This window comes from Canis aureus, chromosome 8 (assembly GCF_053574225.1).
Source record: "Canis aureus isolate CA01 chromosome 8, VMU_Caureus_v.1.0, whole genome shotgun sequence".
NCBI classification, from domain to species: domain Eukaryota; kingdom Metazoa; phylum Chordata; class Mammalia; order Carnivora; family Canidae; genus Canis; species Canis aureus.
The window spans coordinates 39,182,306-39,206,180 of record NC_135618.1 but is presented as its reverse complement, the minus strand read 5'-3'; the positions used below and the strand labels follow the sequence as shown (position 1 = coordinate 39,206,180).

The following is a 23,875-nucleotide window of genomic DNA, read 5'->3' as shown; positions in this document are numbered from 1 at the left end:
CACCAGACAAGATAGCTTCACTAACCCTTAGGAAACTACCTACCAGGTTAGTTAGTTTCCTAGGTAGATGGAAGCTTATTTTTATTTTTTAAAGAGATTTTATTTTGGGGGGCACATGGGTGGCTCAGTGGTTGAGCATCTGCCTTTGGCTCAGGTCGTGATCCCAGGATCCTGAGATCGAGTCCCACATTGGGCTCCCCACAGGGAGCTTGCTTCTCCCTCTGCCTATGTCTCTGCCTCTCTGTGTATCTCTCTCATGATAAATAAAATCTTAATTTCTTTGGGGGGGGCGGGCACCTGGGTGGCTCAGTCACTTAAGCATCTGCCCTCAGCTTAGGTCATGATCCCGAGGTCCTGGGGTCAAGCCCCATGTCAGGCTCCCCACGCAGTGGGGAGCCTGCATCTCCCTCTCCCCATTCCCCTCACTTGGGCTCACTGGCTCTGTTAAATCAATCAACCAATCAATCCTTTAAAGAAAAAAGATTTCATATTTAAGTAATCTTTACATCCAACATGAGGCCCAAATCTAAAACCCCGAGATCAAGAGTTGTATGTTCCACCAATTGAGCTGGCCAAGTGCCTCTGGAAGCTTATTTTTAAAATACAGAGCCACGTATTTTTAAAGCACCTCCCACAGTCAGTAATCACTGGTGGGAAAGCACAGGTGGGAAAGTGCAGGCAGGGGTGAGCAAGCTCAGCCAGGTCACAGGAGGCTATTGTCAGTGTCTGGGGAGAAGCCACAGTGACTCCCAGGGCTCCTGCATCTACACAGAGGATAAAGCTCAGCTGCAGAGGAGCTTTCTAACTCAAAGTAGTTTGAAGGTGGTTTTAAGATGGAAGACTCATGGTTTTTCCTCCTTTGTTTGAAAATGTAGTTTAGGGGATGCCTGGTTGGCTCAGTTGGTAAAGCATCTGCCTTCAGCTCGGGTCATGATTTCAGGATCCTGGGATCAAGCTCCATGTAGCGTACCCTGCTCAGTGGGGAGTTTGCTTCTCCTTCTCTCTCTGCCCCTCCTCCCCAGCTCAAGCTCTCTCCCAAATAAATAAATAAAATCTTTGGGAAAAAAAAAAAAAAGAAAGAAAATGTAGTTTAAAAACACTTCACAATGAAAAATGTCTTATCCACTCATCCCCACTAACAGACATTCACTAAACCACTACTAAGAGCCCATCCTACCTGAGCCCTGGAGACTAGAAGGAGAAAAGGCAACAGCAGCTGGGTGGACACCAGGAGGCAGAGAAGGGATTTGCAAGAAGAGAACTGACTGGCAATTCTTAGATCCCTCCAGATGTTTCTTTATCTGTCTTATCTTTATCTCTTCAAGAAGGATAAAATGCAAATTAAGCAAGGATTTCAAACAAAAGAGCTTGGGAAGTCTGAGGGTGGACTCAGGGTTGGTGTGAGGAGAAAGTCTTTCACCTTGAGAGGAAGGCCACAGCTCTGCACCAGAGCCAAGGATTCAAAGCTGTGGGCCTACACTCCCCCTATCTGAGCAAGGCAAGTAGGTTCTTAAAACATGTTTTGGTTCTTAAGGGTCACACTGAGGAAGAATCTAATTCTGTGATACCACTAGAATAAATATCCAAAAGTTTAATCATTAGTTAGTTACTAAGCTGTTTAAACCTTTTGTGTATGAACTAGTAGTCTGGGCCTTGGATAGACAGACAAGTCGCAAGCACAAGTGAAGAGTTAACATGGAACTGTTGGAACTTGCACTCCACAGGGCCGATCTCAGCTTTGCTCCTCACTGGCTGGCTGACCTTGACAAGTTACATCTGTCACCACTCTGTGGCTCAGACTCCACCTCACAGCCAGGGATAAGGAGAACTAGAGTTCTCAGGCTTGCTGTGAGGATTTTAATATACATACATATATATGTGTATATATGTATGTTTATTCATTTGAGAGAGAGAAACAGAGAGATAAAGTGAACGAGCAGGAGAAACTCTGCTGAGTACGGACTTCCATTTGGGGCTCGATCACACCACCCCAAGATCATAACCTGAGCTGAAACCAAGAGTCAGATGGATGCTCAACCAACTGTGCCATCCAGGGCCCTTTACTGTGAAGATTTAACGAGTTAATCTATGCAAAGCCCACCAACCAGCCAACTCAGAGGGTGCGCAATAGAAGCGCTTTTATGATTAAATAACACAGAAGACACAAAGGTTTCCCGTCCAAGGGTCATCAGATCATAAAATAGGCCTTTTGAGACAACAAATGAAGCCTATCCCCTTCCCACTTATGGTTTATGTGTCTGAGTAAAACAGAATCAAATACATACTGTATTAGGAGGTCAAATTCTAACTCTGGCAGATAAAATGATACAGGAAGGGTGAACCCCCTAACCACCATGAGAGAAGCTATGATCAAAATCAGGCCCTTCTATGGTCAAGATGCTGCCACACAGCCTAAGGCTCCAGCTAGCAACTTCTCCCTGGGAAAGGATCCCAAACTCAAAAAGCTAAGTGGTCTTTAAATGCTGCCTGGGCAGAGTGTGCTCTGGAGCTCTGAAAGACTGCAAGACAGGTATAGCCAACACACCCCACAGTGGGAACACCTTTCTCTGGACTTCTGTGTTTGCAAGGGTGGGAAGCTGCCATCAATCAGACCAGCTCATCCCAAAGGAACGCTGTTCTCACATCAACTGGCTGCACTGGCAAAGAACATTTCTGGAAGAAACTCCTCTCACCCCAAGAGATTCCATCAAGCCAGGCCCAGCAACCACTACTGACTCCCTAACACCCCTGAATTCCACCATGAAGAACTGTGGTGGAGTAGCAAAATCAAGGACCCAAGTTCTAGATTTGAGACTTAGCTGAAACCAGGGTAACCATGGGTAAGCCACACTCTCTGAACCATAACTGACTCTTCTAAAAAACAAGGTTGATAACATCAACCCAGCCCCTGAGGGCTGCTGAGTGCCTGCAACAGACAAGAGCAGGAAGCACTTTGGGAGGTGTGTCCCGGCTCACAGGGCAGAGTGGGCGTGGCAGGAGGGGATGCTTAAGCTGGGGTGCTTGTCTTGCCACATGCTCTGCAGGCCACATAGGTCTTCAATCGCACACAGCCAGGGAGCTGGCCGACACAAGACAAGTGGCCACCAACACTCTGGTGCAGCACCACATAAAGCAAAATGCAGCTTCTCCTAACCGAAGTTGGAACCACACTCACCAGCTGAAGCTCCAGGGGGTCAGCTGGCTGAATTTAAAAGAAGACCAGAGGAAGACTGTTTCTACTGTTCCATGGAACAGAGCAGAGAAAGGGCAAGCATGAAGGGAGAAGCATTCAGTGGGTGATGCCTGAGGATGGCCACATCACCTGTCTTCCCACTGTGTCCCCTGTACCCTCTGGAGCCCATCACCGAGCAAGAAACAGGAGAGGCAAGAAGCAGAACACAAGGTGGGGACCGCCAGCCGCCTGAGGTCCAGTGCTCAGGCCTGACAGAGGGCAGCACTCAGCAAACACCATCTCTGAACGTCACTGTCCTGCATCCTCACTGTTGACTCTGTACACATGTCACCACATACACTGTGATACCCTGAAAGTACAGTCTGCATGAACAAAGGAGCTCTGCTTACTTCTTGCATTTTGGAAATGTCTAAAAGTATCCTTCACACACCATTAAGTTGATTAATGTGAACATGAGGATGCCAGGTACCCTTGGACCTGATTATAATCAGGAGGGCCACTCAAGGGCTCCTAAGAACTTAGCAAAACCCTATGTTTAATGCAGGGTGGTGGGCACATGTGAACCTGTTCACGTGTTCATTCTTTAAATTCTCCATATAAAGGACACCTGGGTGGCTCACTGGTTGAGTGTCTGTCTCTGGCTCAGGTCGTGATCTCAGGTTCCTGGGATTGAGTTGTGCATCAAGCTCCTTGCATGGAGCCTGCTTCTCCCTCTGCCTAGGTCTCTGCCTCTCTCTCTGTGTCTCTCATGAATAAATAAATAAATAAAATCTTTAAACAAATAAATTCTCCATATAATTATATACACCCCTTACAGATACTTTAAATACTATTAAGATAAAATTATTAAAATGCCACTTTTTCTCTAATTCTAAAAATATTATTTATTAAGTGCTTACTGTTTGTTACACATTCCTCTCAGCATTTTATATATATTATCATGGTTAGTCCTCAAAACAACTCTCAGCATCTCAGCATCCTTTTTTTTTTTTTTCTACAGCTGGGGACACTGAGGCACAAGGCAGGTCCTTGGTCACAGTCCCACACCCAGCAGTGAAGCCACAGTCAAACTCCACCCCAGTTAGCAGAGGGTGTCTCAGATGCTGATAGTGTGTATCATGTAGGTTATGGAGAAGTGTGTCCCTAACCTGGCAGGCTCTTTGTTGGGTGCATTTAATAATCACTACCAAATCACATCTTAGACTCACACTCTCTGCCCTCGCAAATTCATCTACGTAGAACTTAGCTCAAAGAGTCAGAAATTCAGACTAAAATGCACATTACAAAAACATTCATTAAGGGGCACCTAGGTGGTTCAGTGGGTTAAGTGGCTGCCTTCGGTTCAGGTCCTGATCCCAGGGTCCCAGGATCCAGCTCCACATCAAGCTCCCTGCTCAGTGGGAAGCCTGTTTCTCCCTCTGCCTGCCACTCCCCCTGCTTGTGCGCTTGTGTGTGGCTCACTCTCTCAAATAAAACAAAAAAAAGGAAAAGTTTAAGCTGAATGTTAGGTAAAAACAGCAGGTCAAAACCGAGTCAGGTTCCAACGGGGGTCCCAATTTAGTTAGCAAACAAAAGACAGGGAACAATGAGGACTGCTGGGCCGTTGGGCAAAAAACAGACAGATCTTCCAGTGGGCTCCCCTTAACTATTAATCTTGTTAGCTGCCAAGGACAAAGTCCGACCTGGGCAGGGTCAGCATGGACGCACAGGGGCTCCCAGCAGGTAGGGATCTCAAGAGGCCTTCTGAGTGGCTCACTCACCACAGGAGACCCTAAGTCCTCCATGGACACTGGTGAGATCACATGGGACCAACAGACCTTTTGAACTTCCAGGGTCACCAGCTCACTCATTCACAAGGACTAACAATGTGTGATGAGTACTTGCTAACGAGATGAATAAGCTAGTATCTTTCAGACACAGATCCTCTGGGTGGCATGGAAATCATTAACTACCAGTAGGGGCCCAGGACGGAAATCCTATTTCTGCTTTTCAATCCTGTCATCCTGGAGCTATATCAGAAAAACAGCAACATTTCAAAGACAATTAATCCATATACTTCAGATTTCATTTCACAGCCAAATAACCCTTGGACAAAATCTAAGATGAATATACATTAAAAGCTTTACTAAGTAAAATCTATTAGAAAACAAGAACAACACACTCTTGCCTTCTGTTTTGCTCAAATTAATAATTTAACATATTAAAGTTGACAACTAAGAAATACTGGGTTTCTAATCTGAAACCACATTAATTATATACACCACTTAAACATGAACCTCTCACTGGGAATTAAATTCATTCAGCAAATGTCTTCCCAACAATCTAGTCTGGAAATCTGAGTGATACCTAACTTGAATCAAAAGGTTACCTCATGCAACCTGCTGCACTGCACTAAGGCCAGCAGATCTTGCTTCCTGTGCTACCCACGGGAGCCAAACCCTGGCAGCCCCTCTTTCCCAGTCTCTAGCTTCTGACCCCAGCTCCTTAGAGGGAACTGCCCATGACTTCCAAGACTCAATAGTCAAAAATTAAAATCTCATGCACAGGCACTTCCAATGAAATGAGGACCTTTTTCTGGGGTTCCAGACCTACCATTCCCTCTCCTCTGGTCCTCTCTGCTGGACGGGGGCCCCTCAGTGCTTCCCACCCTTGTGACAGCTACAGCTGCCTGCCCCTTACCTTTTCCTTCCTGATGATGAGTCTCTAATTGTGCCCTCTCCTCCTCCTCCTGTGTCCTTCCATCTCAACGTGGACAGCACTGCACTCCTGTCCTTGCTGGCCCATGGCTCCCGGACCCGTAAGGGAACAGCATCTATCCTGGCAAGGTGCAAGATTCTAGGGAGCAGTAAAGGGACTGATGGGAACTTCCCACAGTTTCTTAAAATATTCTGGTTTTATCTTCCATCAGTGTTTCCCACACATAAACATACAATCACAGCGATATGGATAACTGTTCTAGTAACCCTAACAGATTATCCTGTAAGAAAAATACCAAATTAATGTGTTCACATTTTTGCTTTTAATCCCCTCAAAGTTCTCTCTCCTTGAAATAAGAAAAAAAAAACAAAAACAAAAACAAAAACCAGCCCCCAGAATGCCACCAGCCACATGAATAAATGTCATCTGGCAGGAACACCCCTCCAACAGCGAACACTTGTGTGGTTTGCGACAGCAGAAAAGAGAGCGATTTCTAAAGGAGGATGCCACCACTCCTGACACCTGAAAAGGTGCCAAAAGCAGCTGTTTTGCCTTCCTGGGCTCCATATCTGCAAATTTTGAATAAAGAGTTTCTTACTGGGAATAGTGGCCAACTGAAACACAGAAAGACTGTCCCAGTGTTAAGGGCTAACTCCCCCAGGAGAACTTCACAACACCATCAGCATGCAGAGAAAGATCTATTTTGTCTAGCATGACATTCAGCCACATCTCCTCCCAACAATCAATTTAGAGGCAGAAAAGGAGGATGAGGGCAGGAAGCTGAGCAGGCAGGCCCGTCTGTATTTGGCCTTGTCTTAGCCTTCAGGCCAGTCAGAGCCCCGTTGTGGCCCGACACCTTAGGGCACATCTGCCCCTTGCCAGGAGCCACCACCATTATTTTGTCCAGAATGTTCTCCCCTTACACTTGTACCCTGCTCTTTCTTCTTAACAATTCCTACCTCAAAAACAACAACAACAACAAAAAACAATTCCTACATCTGTAATGGTCTCATACCTACTGTGGTTATATGGAAAGAAGGCTGGAGAGGCAAATGTGTAGATGGGAGAGAAAATAAACCAAATTCATCTCAGATTTTCCTGAGATGCTTATCATCTGAGTTCCAGGCTAGAAAAAACTCCAGACTCTGCTCAGGGGGTTCAATCTAAAAGCCCCTAGTAACAGCCCACAAGTTCATCTGTGACTCAAGGCAAAGGTCTTCAGACAATCAACAAGTACTGTAGCTTCAACAGAAAGGAAGAAAGCTAAAAAAGAATGAATAAAAGCTAACCACTTACTTTCACAAAGGTCAGGTGACAACTCCAGCCTCCTGCCTGCAAAGAAAGGACCTAAGCAGACTGTGGCAAATGCCCACTGGATCACTAGCTGCAAATACTCCAGGGCCTGATCCTGGAGACCTGGGATCGAGTCCCACGTCAGGCTTCCTGAATGGAACCTGCTTCTCCCTCTACCTGTGTCTCTGCCTCTGCCTCTCTCTCATGAATAAATAAATAAAATCTTTAAAAAATGAAAGAAAGAAATGCAAGGAAAGACTGAGAGTATGTGCTCGAACAAAGAAGAGCAAGGAGACATGATGATAACTGACTGTGGCTCCCAGAAGGAGCCTTAGGGGTTAACTGAGGGAGCCCCAACCATGGCTGTGTTTGGTTCAGAGCATGGTGCCCACACACATTCCTTAGTTTTGATAGATATGGCATGGCTGCATAGATGTTAACACCAGGGGAAATAGGAGTGACAGGTCTTATAGGAACTCTGTGCGGTCTTGCAACTTTTCTGTACCTCTAGAATTATTCCAAAATAGAATTTACTTTATTCATTTTATTTTATTCTATTTTTAAGTCCTTTCTACACCCACAGTGGGGCTTGAACTGACAACCCCAAGTCATGCGATCAAGAGTCGCACGCTCCAACTGAGCCAGCCAGGCACCCCAAGTTTATTTTTAAAATGCTTGTTTGGGCAGCCCGGGTGGCTCAGTGGTTTAGCGCCGACTTTGGCCCAGGACTTGATTCTGTAAACCTGGGAATGAGTCCCGTGTCAGACTCCCTGCTTGGAGCCTGCTTCTTTCTCTGCCTGTGTCTCTGCCTCTCTCTCTCTCTCTCTGTCTCTCATGAATAAATAAAATCTTAAATAAAATAAAATAAAAATATGTTTGTTTGGAGTCTCTACTTTGATAGCTTCAAGCAAACTCAAAGGATTTGGAAACATCCCGTCATTTAAAAACTTGACTCAGGATCAGTGCTCAACACTAATTTGAAAAATGTAGGTAGGGCTACTAAGGAAAGTAATACACTTAAAAGAAAGAAAGAAAGAAAAAAAAAACCTAACAGAAAAAGCTTAGAATACATTTCCTAATACCACCACCTTCTTCAGCTTGCATGGCCCAAAAGCCTTCTGTTTTTGGAAGCAGAGGTTTCTTAACACTAGAAACAGCACTCCCCCCTCAAACTTCCTCCACACCCGGCTGTGCCCTCCACCACCACCACCACTCCACCCTCTGGGCTGCCCAGCCAGGAAAGCCCGGGTACAGTGCACCTGGGCCAGGTTCCCCTGCACTCTTCTCTGGAGCAGCCCCACAGAGGCTTGCAGGACAATGCCCTCCTCTGGGGGCACCAACCTCTCAGCCCCTGGGGTAGGACTGTGATTGGTGGGGCTCACAGGGGCAGGGAGTGTGTGCAGGCTGTCCTCCACCCACTGAGCTGCCATCTCTCACGCAAGGATTCCTTCAGGCTGGGAGCATGGAGCCCTGGTTCTGTCTGTGTCTCTATGACCAGCACACCCTCACCCCCTTCCACTCCAGAGACAAAAAACACAATGCCAGCAGCTTCTGGGAGGAGAGTTTTCTAAGATATTTAAAAAAAAAAGGGGGGGGGGGCATTTAGATTATGAGTTTTGTTTTCTTTTTTAGGAATGAGAATAAGGGCAGCCTGGGTGGCTTAGCGGTTTAGCACTGCCTTCAGCCCAGGGCCTGATCCTGGAGACCCCAGATCGAGTCCCGTGTCAGGCTCCCTGCATGGAGCCTGCTTCTCCCTCTGCCTGTGTCTCTGCCCCTCCCTCTCTCTCTCTCTCTCTCTCTCTCTCAGTGTCTCTCATGAATAAATAAAATCTTTAAAAAAAATGAGAATAAAATGCATTCACAAATAAAATCTATATTTAGATACACATTTTTAAAGCTGTATATCTGATAATAACCAGCTACGTACATACCATCAGTTGAAGACTGTAATTTTGACCAATGAAAAAACCCCATGAAAGAAAAATGCCAAACTGCAGGGAAAAAAAAAAAAAAAAACAATTAACAATGGAAAAACCAGGCACTAAACGCTGAGCTTCAGAGATCACGCACTGAGGGAACAGATTATTCTCTCAGTCTCCTGTCCAGCCTAAATCATGGGCCATTCCAAGAGGAAAAAATGCAGAACAGCTCAGTGCTCACCCTCAAGGAAGGAAGCCAGTTAATAATGACAAGAGCCCAGAAATGAGCAGTTATCAAGCTTCTTAGATTTCTAAGTAAGTAGCTTGCGACCTTACCTGCCCCCCAGGGTCTGGCTGCTGTGACTCTAGATCAGACCTTCCTAAGAACGGAGCTGAGCAGAGCCAGTGTCCAGCAATTTTCCCAAAGAATGGGCTGGTCCCATCATTTCCCAAAGGAGAAATCCATGCAGCACCGCTTAGCGGCCAGCATTGGCACATGCTGGGTCTCATGTTCTTGTCACTCCTAACCTCCTCCTAGGTTGGTGGCTCTCGCACTCCCTGAGCATGGTGAATCAAAGGTGCGTAGGTCCATGGTGGGAACCTCTAAGACAAGGTGGGCTGCTTGGACACCCCCCCAGGACCACCAGCCACACAACCGTCCAAGGGTAGCACTTTGTGCACCTGCAGCCACAGCTGTGATGCTGGATGTGGCTGCACCCAACCACAGAGCACGTGCCCCTTTTAGGACATGACACTTTTAAAAATTAGAGCAAAGTCGAGGCCTGGAGAAAGCCCTCATGGACCCTGCCCAAAGCAGCAGAGAGCTGTGCCATTCCTGTAAGGTCCCTACATCATATAGGAAGAGCACCTTGGCTTCTAGTCAGAAGGACTATTAGGGTGATCCTCATCCTCAGTTAGGGATCTTTAAGAAAACAGTCCTCCTGATGGGAAAGCAACTGCCTTGGGAGTAGCCGCCTCTCCTGCAGAGTCCACATCACCAACGCTGGCTCTTCTACAGGCTTGGCACTCAGCGTCTGGCTACGTGAGGAAAGGGGTTCACAGCGGGCCTCACCCACTATGGCGGCAGTGCCAACACGAAAGCTTCAGTTCAAACACTATATGCTTGACACTAACGGTTTGCTTATCCAGATTTAACCCAATAACTGGGCGCCAAAACCCTCCAGAAGAGCTGTAGTACAAAAATAAATCAGTACCTTTGAAACACAGCCTTTCAAGGGTCAGGTAAATGATACAATATGCATATAGAAAAAGCAATATCCCTTTCTAAATTGTATTTCCTTAAAGAATGAAAGAGTAGGACGTGAATCTATGTTTAACCACTTGACTCCTTCCTAGTTTGGAATGCTTTCATATTGGGTATTAAATAGGCAACAAACAGTTGATGATGAAACCCTCTCCCCTCAAGCATATATACCTCTAAATGCAAGGGAATCAGAATGTAGATGTAGGAATCAGACGTGTTTTTGGTTAACAAATAGCAATGATGGTAAGATAGGTATGTGACAAATACACCACAGGAAGCCCAGATATGAGAACCATGAGGAGAAAGCATGAAAAAAATAAGAGAAGTCATCTAGAGATTCAAGGTTTTAAAAAAGATAAGGACATAAGACGCAGGACCTGTTCCAGAGCTGACTATATAACAAAACCTGTTGCAGACCAAAGTGGCGGGGGGGGGGGGGGGGACATGGCACTCAAAGAGGCTGATTGGTCAGAAAAGGCTTCACAGCACCAGGGGCTAGTTTCCACTGAGGGGAGTTTCTTCAGGCAAAGAGGAAGAGCCTAAAGAGGAGAACCAGGCAGCCCAGAACATCCTGGACACTATTCTGGGAAGTGAGGGCACCAAGGCAGGAGTATCTGAGAAGGGACCCTCATCACAGAGGAGCAAAGTGAGAGGCCATAAGAAGCTGGGGGATGTCCCAGGAATGCTGGAACTGCGGCGCCCTTCCAGCAAGCGCTCACTTCTCGGTGACCAGCAAAGGGGGAACTGGGAAGAAAGCTTGTTGTGTTTTGAGCCCCGCCAGGGGAGAGTGTATGATGAGAGCACAGTGCAGCCATCCCCCAGGTGGAATCACTTCCTTCACTGCATGGCAGCATCCACAGCCAGGCCACAACGGGGTCCATGTACCTGCTTTACACGGGGTTCAAGAGCAAGGTCTCCAAGGGATAAGGCCCTCCCTTCCAGGGGTTGGGGCAGAGTTCCCAGGTCCACTGCAGGCCCTGTGCTCCCCATCTCTCAGAAACTGGACAGAGAGAGAAAGGTTAACTCCAAGCCCCTTTCCTTGCAGGTCACCACTGCAGGTCAAAGCACTTCACAAGAATTTTTTTTTTTTTTTTTAAGAATTTCTATAAGACTGGAAGCGTCCCTGCTAATCTTATCAGCCACCTCTGACAGCATCCGATATACAGCTGTCGCTTTGAGATACAACTCCCACTGCAGTACAATTAATTCCAAAAGAGAAAAACAGGTTGAAGAATGAGACTTTAACAATGAATTCATTGTAACAGCTAAGCTCTCAGCTGGGTGAATTCTGACTCAAATATTGCCGAGATGTACGAGATGCACACACACAGCCGTCTGCACGCGCCCTCTCATCAGCCTTCTCCAACAGGGGCAGACCTGCCACCAGCTCCACAAACATGCAGAAGGCACAGACCTCAGGACGAACCTCCCTGGCATCCAGACATACCTTCACATCTAGCCTTTAAACACTTCACTTCCTGAAGACTGCAAGCTGATTCAAAGCACAGCGGCTGGTGCAGAGGGCAGGCCATCCTGCCTGTGAGGCAGAGGTCGCTAGGCCACCAGAACTAGGTGTCCGCCTTTATCGGGCCCCTGGACAACACTCCAAATGAAATGTTTGTTCCTCCGTGGGCTGCGCACCGAGGCCAGGGCTGCTAATGTAGGGCATGTCCCATCTCTTCTATACAGAGTTTGCAGTCCTGTCAGGTCTACTTATGTGGGCTTATATGCAACCCAACTATTTAAACAGAAATCTGAATCAGTTGCCCTAGGGATGAGGGATTTGAAAGCCACAAACCTAGATCCTGTGTAACAAACTACCTCTCTTAACACATTCAAAATGACTTGGAAAGAAAAATGACTTGGAATTTCTTGGAATAAAAATTAAGATTAAAATCAGGAAAATCTTCTACAATAAAGAGATGAAAACACACTTTCTGCAATTATATGATTGCAGCCAGTCAAGCACTGAAAACAGAACATCGTGAACCTGAAAAAGGCCTTTCTCATCTAAGACACCATCATCAGAAGGTACTCCCCTTACTCTTGGAAAAAATGCACTCTGTCTGTTGATTCAGCTAGAGACTGGATACACAACTGGTTCTTGATATTCAAATAATTTTTTAAAGAGTCTGATACCAAACACGACCCAGTTACAGAAGGCGGCACTGCTGAACAAGCCTGAACAATACATGTCCAAAACTTCATTTCCACACCAGCACTTCCTCCACTGGTGATTTGCCCTTTGAACCTGCCTTCAAAACAACTGCACTCCTTCCCCCTATGGCCCGCTGTCATCCAAAGGGCAGGCACAGAGCTTGCACACATCAGCCCTAGTTCTCACACCTGCCTAGTTCTCACACCTGCCGAGGGAGTCATTTCTGCAGCCAAGGTTCCTCAGCAGCGCATAGGGTTCCTGCAAAGTCCATTTCCCTAGAAGACACTCCTCAGGAAAGGACAAAGCATAGTGCAGGAACGGTTCTCCACACTCCAACTCAGAGAGGACTGAGCTTACTCACCCCGATTCTGCAGCAATTCCCTGTTACCACATCTTTGCCCTAAATGCACCCAAACCCCAGGCAGCTCAGGAGACAAGAGCATAGAGTGAAAAGGATGCACACCCAGGAGCTGCCTTTTCTTCCTCATCCAAGCTGTGCTAAAGGCAGCCCGGAGGCTAGACTGAAGAGCTGTCCAAGGCCTCTCTGTAGGCCCCACAGCTACACAGGCTGCTGCTGGGATCCTTCCCACAAAATACTTGTCAGATGGGATCCCTGGGTGGCGCAGCGGTTTAGCGCCTGCCTTTGGCCCGGGGCGCGATCCTGGAGACCCGGGATCGAATCCCACGTCGGGCTCCCGGTGCATGGAGCCTGCTTCTCCCTCTGCCTGTGTCTCTGCCTCTCTCTCTCTCTCTCTCTCTCTCTGTGTGACTATCATAAATAAATAAAAAACAAAAAAACTTAAAAAAAAAAATACTTGTCAGAGAACAGCACAAACCTACACTTCCACCTCTTAGTACAGGGGCCACGCCTCTACAGGCGGAACTGCTATAGGGTTATCACAGGTACAGAAACACATCACATCAAGCAAGACCGAGGAGGAGGAGCGGCCCAAAAAGGAGTGTGGAAACCCACTTTTTTTCATGTTCCCCACTTTCCCAGCTGCCTTCTCGCAAAAGGAGGCAGCCACCCTTGCAAAAGCTAGAGTGGCCCTCCCTAGAGCGTGCAGGGAGCCACTCTGTCTCATCTCCCATTTTACCTTTCCCGAAATCTCTGCACAGTTCTTGTTTCCCAAAGGGAGGATTCCTAGTCTCACCCATTCAGAATATCAGCCCTCAAATACAGATGAAGCAGAGCCTCTTTCCAAACAGCTGCTTTCTGACAGCGTGAGGCTGAAACAGGCTTCAGGGGTCACAGAGTTCAGCCATCTGCCCAAAGAAATAAATAAGCGTGCTGTCCTTCCATGTGAAGACGTCCCTCCTGCCTCTAGCACGGCACAGTCAGGACCCTTCAGGCAAAACTCCCAGGAAAGACATTCTGGGCAGTGCCGTGCTGAGCTGCCCAGCAGACCCTCCCTCAGGGCACTCCCCACGTGAGGGCAGAGCAGTGCCAGGCCTCTGCTGTCATTCAGACGTGGGTTCACACTGCATTCCATTTACCAGGCAGATGTTTAACCTCCCTGCATCCCAGTTTCCATACCTGTAAAATGGGAAGGACACCTACCTCACACAACACTGTTAACAAAAATCAAGCAACACTCGCTGAGCTATCTGGAAAAGTGCCTGCTTTTAAAATAAGTGCTCAAGAATTGGTACCTACAGCCTTTGGCCCACCTGAGGATCAAAGCGCGGTAGGCCACTTTCAGACCTAATTTGGATTGCTCCCCCTGTTGGCTGCACATGCTTACAGAAACCGGGAAATTTAATCACCAGGTCAGGGGCTTCTCCACACATCACCACCTTAAACATCTAGACGCAAACTCCCTTGAACCATGCAAAGTTATCTGTCCTCAGGTGAACAGCCAATATTGGGAGGACGTCTCTGCCATTTCTGAGGGGGAACGTGGCATATTCTCACACTGTGGGTAGAGGAGGGTGGGGATCCAGCTGTAGACACAAAACCCTTATTCCTCTCACTTCCCGATAGGGAGGTCTCTCCTTTTTGCACAACTCATTTTCTCTCACTGGATTCCAACATTTTTGCACTAAAAAGATGACTTATGCAAAGAAAACCCCAGATGTCCAACGCCCATTGCGTGCAACAACCGAGACCACGAGGAAATGTGCTCTTTGCCTCTTGCCACGACCTCCACCAAAGTACACCCCTTGCGCTGCAACAACACCGCTGTATGAAAAGTTCGTTTTATACACTTCCACGATTGTCGTCACCCCCGGCCTCCATTGAGGCTCGCCAAGAGGCCCAATGCGTGTTTTTGCCTGTTAGCCCAGACACCCCAGGGTACAGCCACATGTTGCAACAGTCAAAGACGGCCCCATCGCCTTTCACCATTTTTCTCAAGCGAACAGGTCCTCCTCTCAGACTCTGGATCGTCACCCATCTCTACAGCATTCTTAGCCTGAAGTCCATGGACGCGATGCAGAAGGTTCAAGACCCTGCTAAAATAATTACAAAACGCGAGTAACTCAGTGTTTTCCTCTGGAGAGAATTTACACCTTCCATCAGATTCTCAGAGGCGTTCCAGACTCCCCAAAAGGATTAAGAACTGCTGCCACAACGCTGTATATGCTGAAAAAATGAGTCAGGTGAGTTTCCAGGGCCTTCGCTCACTTAAGTGATTCTGATTTGCCTTCTGAACCGAGTTCTGCAAGCTGCGCAGGCATCCTCCCATCACCCACTCTCATAGTCGCGCCCGAGGTATGAATCCCGAAACCACCTTCCCGACTCCAAAAATCAAACACAGTGGAAACCTCAAAACACCAAGGATACTTTTAGCAACAGAGAAAAAAAAAAATAAAACAACAGGGAAACACTAGCGATACTTTTAAGCAAAACACTCCACCCCACAAGCGCTTTTCTTCCTCCTCCTCCTCCTCCTCCTCCAACTCCTCCTCCTCCCCTGCAATCCCTCCTCCCTGTCACGATCGTTCTGCCCTCCGTAGCAGCTTCCGACCTCCCGACCTCCCCGGGGCTTCCCACACTTGATGCCTGCGCTGGAGAAGAGCCCCGAGGCAGGAAAAGCATGCAGGGCCGCCCCGCCGGGCCGCGGACGGAGTCGCCAGCTTCCCCTCCGACCGTGAATGGAGAGGGGGGGGCGGCCTGGAGCATCAGGTGCTCCGAGCCAGAGCGCGTCCCTCCCGCTTCGCGGCGGCGGAGGCACCGGGACGCCCTTCCAGGGGGAGGCCTGGGGCGGGTCCTCCGCGGGCGGAGCGAAAGGTAAACCCGGGGGCTCGGCTCCAGGCCGCGGCGCTCCGAAAACAAACTTTCCAAGCACTTCCACCGCGACCGACCAGTGACACCTCCCCGGCCTCCCCCGCCCTCCGCGCGTCTGTCAGCGCCCCCGCCGGGCAGGCGCCCGCCGCGCCGGGGCCCGGGCTCCCCACCGCGGCCGAGCGGCGCCCTCACGGAGCCCGCGGTCCCCGGCCCGGCCGCCCGGCCGCAGGTGAGGCGCCGCCCGGCCCTGGGGACCCGGGGCCGCCTCGCCTCGCCGGGCCCCGGCGGCCGCCGTCGCGCTGGGCTGGCTGACCGGCCGGCGCGTCCGGGCGGCCGGCGCGCACTCACCAGCTGGCTGGTGGTCCTGGCCATGGGCCCCGCGTCGGCGCGGGCACCTCCCCCGCAGCGCTGCGCGGCTCGGCGCCTCCTCAGCGTCCTCCTCCCCGCGGCGGAGCCCCAGCAATGGCCGCCCTCATCCTGCGCCCGCCCCGCCGCCCGCCGCCCCCGGCGCCGCCCCGCCCCCGCGCGACGCCGGACGGGACTTCCGCCGCCGCCGCGCGCGCCCATTGGCCGCGACCGCCGTCGCTCCGCCGCGGCTCCGTCGGCCCCGCCGGCGCCCCCGAGCCGCATTTCCGGGTTGGGGCCCGACGGGCGGGAGCGGCCCGGCCCCGCCTCAGAGGGGGGGCGGCCGGCGCGAGCCAATCCCGGGGCCGGGGGGCGGGGCGGGGGAGGGGGGCGAGCTGTCATCCCCGACGCCCGCGGGGGAAACTGAGGCTGGGGGGCCCTGAGCGGGCCAAGGTCACGCCCGGGGCAGCGGCGGGCCGGGCTCGGGGCGCGGCTCTGCACGGACACTACCAGACGCAACTTAGCGGCTCACCAGACTGACAAGCGTGCACGACGGAAACTCGGGCCATGAAATCACGTTAGGAGGCGGAAAGCTCCCATCGCATCGCGGCCTGCCGCACGGACGCCTTCGGAGCTTTCCTGATGACGAGGATGCCGAATTTCTCTGCACTTGTTAATGATGCTAGCGTTATGCTTACGTTTTCGTAGTTGGTAAAGTACACATAAACTTTACCACCTTAACCATTTTTAAAAAATATTTGATAGAGGGGGCAGCCCGGGAGGCTCCGAGGTTGAGCGCCTGCCTTCGGCCCAGGGCGTGACCCCGGGGTCCCGGGATCGAGTCCCGCGTCAGGCTCCCTGCATGGAGCCTGCTTCTCCCTCTGCCTCCGTCTCTCTCTGTGTCTCATGAATAAATGATACATTTTAAAATTTTTGATAGCACAAGCAGGGGGAGGGACTCACGGAAGGAGACGCAGACCCCCTCTGAGCAGAGAGCAACCCCTCCCCCATGTGGGACTCGATCCCAGGACCCCTGGGACCATGACCTGAGCCACCCAGGTGCCCCCCCCCTAACCATTTTAGCATAAGCCAGGCGTACAGTTCCGTGGCATTCAGTGCATTCACATTGTTGTAACGTGTTGTTCAGACAAAAATCACGCTCATCTTTGTTACCTCAACCTCGCATACTTTTAAATAACCTTTTTTCTACTTCCAAACGAAATACGTATTTACTTTTAAAGATAATTTTTAAAAATATTTATTTATTCACGAGACACAGGCAAAGACACAGGCAGAAGGAGAAGCAGGCTCCCTATGGGAAGCCTGAAGCAGGACTTGATCCCAGGACCCCGGGATCACAACCTGGGCCAAAGACAGACCCTCAACCACTATGCCACCCAGACGTCCCAAAAATAACGATTTACACAATACAGAGAATTAGGTAAATGAACCGATAAGTCCACAAACTAGAATTTATTTCTTGAATGGCAGTGATAGCTGCTAATGTTGATCCATCACTAAGGAATTTTCATGTCTAAGGACACCTGGGTGGCTTAGTGAAGCATCTGATCTCCGGATCCTGGGATCAAGCCCCCTGTTTGGCTCCCTGTGACAGCAAGTCTGCTTCTCCCTCTGCTCCTGGCCTCTGCTTGTGCGTGTGCACTCTCCCAAATAAATAAATAAAAATTTTTTAAAAAGTAAATACGAGGGCAGCCCCGGTGGCTCAGCGGTTTAGCGCCACCTTCAGTCTGGGGCGTGATCCTGGAGATCGGAGACTGAGTCCCAGGTTGGGGTTCCCTGCATGGAGCCTGCTTCTCCCTCTGCCTGTGTCTCTGACTCTCTGTGTCTCTCATGAATAAACAAATAAAATATTTTTTTAAAAGAAGTAAATACAGAATTTTCATGCCTAATCCCTAAGAAAGCATGCCTGCTAGTTGCCCCCTTTCCAGATGAGGAAGCTGACACACACTGAAGTTCTATAACTGCCCCAGGTCCTGCAGTGCCAGAACCAGGACCTCGATACCCGTATGCCAGAGGTTATGCTTTGACCATGAGGCTTCCAGTCCTCTGTATATGTATGCAATGTAAAGAACAATAAGAAAAAAAAAAAAAAGGCAAATATAAGTTCTACTCCCCAAAAGGGCTTCTGCAGTTTTGATACTTTTTTCACTTAGCAATGCATCATCCTCTATTCCATACAGCTCTCCTGCCATCTGCCTGCCATCTTCCCCGGTTGTGAAGGATGCAGAGGCCCGCGCTGGAGGAAGCCTATGGCTTAGAGATCCGCGTACTGATCAAGCTCCCTCCTGACATTCAAGTGGTTCCCGGACGTCTCGTCAACAAGGCCCTGCACTCAAATTCAGGCACACCTTTATTTATTTCCTTAGGATAAATTCTCAGCAGATGGAACTGGTGGGTCAAAGTGCATGGATCCCTCTCGGGACTTTAGATACAGGCTGCAAATCGCCAACTGCTTACCCCACACCAGACACTAACCCTCAGTGAACACAAAGACAAGGTCAAGGTGGAGCTCTTGCCACCACACCAAGCCACATTCAATGCTCGGGAACACGGGAACATTATCCCTTACTACAGATTAAAGGCACATTTGATTTTGCCCACGATGGCCCTGTGAGCAGTAGGTAACTGTGACCATTCCCCTCTTTCACAGAAAGGAACTGAGGCTTTAGCGCCCTGCCTACTCTCAATCATAGACTTACTAGGTCACAGAGCACAGAGCTCAGAACCAGCCCTGACAGCACCACAGCCCTGCTCTTAGCCACTGCATTCAACACCTCCCAAGAAACCCTTCTTTTGTATTGATTTTAGTCCTCACAGAGTAATAATAACATCCTCAGAGAATGCTAACCATTTTTACTTAATTCTCATCACAACCCTATGAGGTACTTAGCATTTATCACCATCTTACAAGTGAAATTTGCCAGACAGTACACTAAATGCAATTGTAAATAGATACATAGCTTTAGAGTTTAAAAAATATATATACACACCAAGAGCAACCTTTCTCAGAAAGTTACTAATGGATGTGCTCCACCAAGTGACAGAGTAAATCAAGAAAGAAGTAGATGTGAGATCCAGTTAACAGGAAGAAACCAACCACACAGGAAGGGGATGGAGGGAAGTCCCAGGATGTGTCTCCTCAGCATGTATGGGTTCAGTCTCCCCTCATGCAAAGCACTGTGCTAGATGTTGGCAATTCCCTGGTGAACAAAACAGAAAAATCTCTGCCCTCGTGGAACTCTGATGCCACAGGCAGGAGGCAGGGCAGGGGAGACAAACAAGTAAATCTTATGGGATGTGAGAAGGTAGTAAGTGCTATGAGGAAGAAAGAAAACCAGTGCCTGGGGAAAAGGTGCAGTTTTCAATGGATCATGAGGAGAAATCCCAGGATAAGAACAGAGATTCTGGGGATACTTAGGTGGCTCAGTGGTTGAGTGTCTGGCCTTTGGCCCAGGGCATGATCCTGGAGACCTGGGATCGGATCCCACGTCGGGCTCCCTGCATGGAGCTTGCTTCTCCCTCTGCCTGTGTCTCGGCCTCTCTCTCTCTCTGTCTCTCACGAATAAATAAATAAAATCTTAAAAAAAAAAACTGAGCAAGAATCTAAAACTGGCTTAACTTGAAGGGGAAACAAAAAACAAAAAAGAATCAAAATGTCTACCGACACAGAATGGTAAAATAAATTACAGTAGTTCATCCTGGAGAATTCGATGCAGCTACTGGAAAGAAGAGGGTAAAGGTCTCACGAGAGAGTGAAGGGGAAGATCACACAATGGGAACTGAGGTCTTGAGTTTTTGTTTTGGAGTCACTTACACCAGCATGACCGGGTGGTTCTACAGTAATTCACAGAGAAACGGAGAGGGGGAAGTACCTGTCGGGAATGCTGAGCCCACTGGAGCAGCAGATGGAGCAGGGGAATGTGTGAGGGGAGAAGGCAGGCCCTGGCCCTGGCCTAGCAGCTGAGTGGGCAGCGGGGGCAGGGCAGGGAGGAGCGGAAAGAGGAACAAGGACAGTACACAGTTCTCATGGGGCCTCAACAGCAGGTGGGCCTCCCAAAGCCAGGCCAGGCCCCGTCTCGCCCAGAGAGAGGCCGGGTACCCCTGCCATGGCTGAGGTCTGGCTGTGGATCCCAGAACAGTGGGCAGCAGGGGACATGGACTCACCTGGCCCCGCACACGTCATGGGCATGATGGCTGGAGGAAAGAGAGACAGAGCCCCTGGCTCTTCTCTCTCCCTCCCCTGCCTGGTGCCCCTGACCAGTGGAAGGGTGACCCCAGGCCAAGAATGCAATGCTTGGCTTGACATTGTGAGGTCGTGTTCCACCCAGGGAAGAACAGGGGGATGCCCATAACCACCCTGGGAGGGGGCCATGGGTACGCGGCCTAGGGTGGTTGGGGAGCCCTCATGGCACACCTGGCCCGTGCTCCACCTGGCCTGGGACAGTTCACCTGTTTCTCGCTTACTTCTATTCTCCCCATGGCCTGAAGGAGGGAACCCAGGTTCAGAGGCTATGGAACTCGCCCAGCATCACACAGCTGATGTGCTAGCTACTGAGTTCTGTATAACAGGTTATCCCCAAACTCAGACACGTAAAACAAACATCTATGACCTCACAGATTCTGTGGGTTAGGAAGCCAGGAGCAACTTGGCCAGGTGGTTCTAGTCAGGGAATCTCCTGTCAGCCCGAACACCAAGTCACCAAAAGGCCTGGCTGGGGTGGGGGTGGGGGTGGGGGTAGGCCTGAGTGGCTCAGTCTGCTCAGCATTTGACTGTTGGTTTCTGCTCAGGTTGTGATCTCGGGGTCACTGTATGGAGCCCCAGGTAGCGCGCTCAGCATGGGGCCTGCCTGGGATTCTCCCTCGGCCTCTGCCCCTCCAGGTCGCGCTTGGAGATTTGGGTGCTCTCTTACTCTCAAATAAATAAATAAAACCATTGAAAAATAAATAAATAAAGGCTTGCCTAGAGTGGGAGCATCTTCCAAGGTGGCCCATTCACTCACATGTTCAGGGAGGCTAAGTTTCCTCACCACGGGGGCCTCTCCACAGAGCTCCCTCAGTGTCTTCATGTCACAGCATCCAGCTTTCTCTAGAGCAAATGATTCCAGAGAAAGAGAGCACACCCAACACAGAATCTGCAAGGGCTTTTTTTTTTTTTTAAGTTTTTGTTTTTATTTTTTTACTATTTTTTTTCAAGTAGGCTTCACGCCCAACATGGCACTGGAACTCACAACCCTATGATCAAGAGTCACATATGCTACAAATTGAGCCAGTCGAATGCCCCCTCCTTGGTTTTTTGTTTGTTTTGTTTTTTTTTTTAAGATTTTATTTATTCACGAGAGACCTACAGAGAGAGACATAGGCAGAGCAAGAAGCAGGCTCCATGCAGGGAGCCTGACGTGGGACTCGATCCTGGGACTCTGGGATCACACTCTGAGCTGAAGGCAGATGCTCAACTGCTGAGCCACCCAGGTGTCCCCCACTATAGCTTTTATACCCTAATTTCTGAAGTGATCCAGCATTGCTTCTACCCACATTGTACTGGTCACACAAAATCACCTGGTGCCATGTGGGAAGAACCACACAAAGCTGTGAATCCCCAAGGTGGGATCACCGGGGGCCATCTGCAAGGCTGGGCACCAGAGCTCATCCAGGGAAGAGCCAGGACCCCAATTCTACTGGGGTGCAGAAAGAGATGAGGAGAGACATGATGAGAAAGGCAGGCCAAGCCTGTGGCCCTGGAGGTTTTGAGAGCCAGAAAAGAGTCAGGCGAAGAGGCAGGGAGGGGAACCAATTACCACACATCCCGTTAGGAAAACACAAGAGGACCCTTCAAAGATAATCATGTGGTCTCCTGCCTCTGCCCACTAAGTGCCTGGTCACCACACCCAAGGCTCTCAAGATGTATCTGGCTGCAGGTAGACGGATGAAAGATGCCTGGGGTGCCTGGGTGGTGCAGGCAGTTGAGCATCTGACTCCTGGTTTCTGCTCGAGTCATAAGATTGAGCGCCGAGTTGGAGTCTGTGCTCAGCATAGAGTCTGCCTGGGACTATCTCTCCTTCTCCATCTGCTCCTCTCCCTACCAACATACATACTCTCTCTCTCAAATAAAAAAGTAAATCTTTAAGAAAGAGAAAGATAAATGTCAAAGCCAATAATTTGCAAGCCACCTGGGAAAATACCTTCTCATACAAATTGTGGTACCTAGAAAAAAAAATATTTTAACTAAACTGGAAAACAAGAAACACAAAGTTGCATCAAATCTCAGGTGAGCAGCCTTCCCTCCCTAAATTTCAACTCCCCCACTGTAAAATGGTCTGACTCCAAAAACTGTTTAAAATCCCAAAGACTGTAAACATCCAGTGCTGACAAGCATGTAGGAAATGAGCACCCTCCTACGCTGATGATAGGAATATGGCTTTTTTTTTTTTTTTTAAAGATTTTATTTATTTATTCATGATAGTCACAGAGAGAGAGAGAGAGGCAGAGACACAGGCAGAGGGAGAAGCAGGCTCCATGCACCGGGAGCCCGACGTGGGATTCGATCCCGGGTCTCCAGGATCGCGCCCTGGGCCAAAGGCAGGCGCCAAACCGCTGCGCCACCCAGGGATCCCCTGAATATGGCATTTCTTTTAGACCCAGGCACTCGGGAGCTCTGGCCCAGGCCCTTCTCTCTAGAAGAGATGGTAGGCGGAATAATGGCCCCACCAAAAATGACCGTGACCTGTTCACCCAGGTCGTGAATGTGTGACATAGAAAGGAGGAATTATGGCTGCCAACAAGCTGACCTTAAAAGAGGATTATCCAGGATCATCCAGGCTGGCCCAATATAATCACAGGGGTCCTTAAAAGATGGAAGAGAAAAAGAGTCAGAGTCTGAACGAGGCAACATAAATAGAACAGTCCAACCTGCTGGCACTGGCTTTGCAAATGCAAGAGGCGGTGAGACAATCAGTGTGGGCACCATCTGGAAGCTGGGAACGGAAGATCTCCCCCTAGAACCTCTAGGGAGAATGAACCTCTGCCCCCACTTTGATTTTGGTCCACTGAGCCCTATTTCTGACTCCAACCTCCAGAGCTATAAATGTGTGTTCTTTGAAACTCCTAATTTGTGGTAATTTGTTACAGGAACACAAGAAAACTAATAGGAAGGCCCCCCTGTGGCACACGGAAGCCAGGAACCCAAAGGGCCTGAAGGCGTGCCCACACCAGGTCCCCTTCAGCATCACCCACGGTCCCTCCTGCTGGGGGCCCAGGCCCGGGGGTGGGCAGGGAGGAGCCACCCCATGGTCCCTCCTGCTAGGGGCCTGGGCCTTGGGGCGGGGGTGGGGGGGTGGGGGGGGTGGGGGGGGGCAGGGAGGAAGGCCACTGCTCGTTGGCGGGCGCTGGTTAACGTCATAAAACGTGCATCTCAAGGCACCTGGGGACCTTGTCACAGTAGCGAGACATTTCCACGCGTCCCCACCCAGGCAGCTTCCCATTCCACGCTGCCTAACCAAAAAATAATAATCAGCAAAGCAATATCAAAAAGCACAATCCCGGTTTATAAAACAAACCAGAGAGAATCAAAAGGAAAGGCAGGCTCGGTCGGGTCGGAAGGACCACGCGGCGCCCTAATCGTCGGGGAGAGGCAGGGCTCGAAGACGGCCCGCGCGGGCACAGGGCGCCAGGGGCTGGGGAGGGCCCAGGGGCCCAGTGGGGTGCCTCCCACCCCCCACCCCGACCAGCTCCGGGCTGGGGACCAGGCCACACAGGGGCG

The 23,875-nt window shown here is 49.8% G+C and overlaps 1 protein-coding gene across 6 annotated transcripts in view; it reads right to left on the bottom strand.

Annotated features, from left to right (window-relative positions):
- PDPK1 (3-phosphoinositide dependent protein kinase 1) overlaps positions 1-22,929 on the bottom strand; it is an 80,320-nt gene extending 57,391 nt beyond the window's left edge. Inside the window, exon 1 of one of the 6 annotated variants that reach the window (XM_077906256.1) lies at positions 22,905-22,929. Coding sequence is in view for 3 of the 6 variants with exons in the window: in XM_077906252.1 (XP_077762378.1) it covers positions 20,569-20,598 (30 nt within the window). In the remaining 3 variants the exon portion in view is untranslated. Of the gene's footprint in view, positions 1-5,872; positions 6,009-16,101; positions 16,247-20,283; positions 20,430-20,568; positions 20,696-22,904 lie in introns of those variants that run through there. The other 5 variants (XM_077906254.1, XM_077906252.1, XM_077906255.1 and 2 more) reach the window with 5 other exon arrangements.
- Between the last annotated feature and the right edge of the window lie 946 nt (positions 22,930-23,875).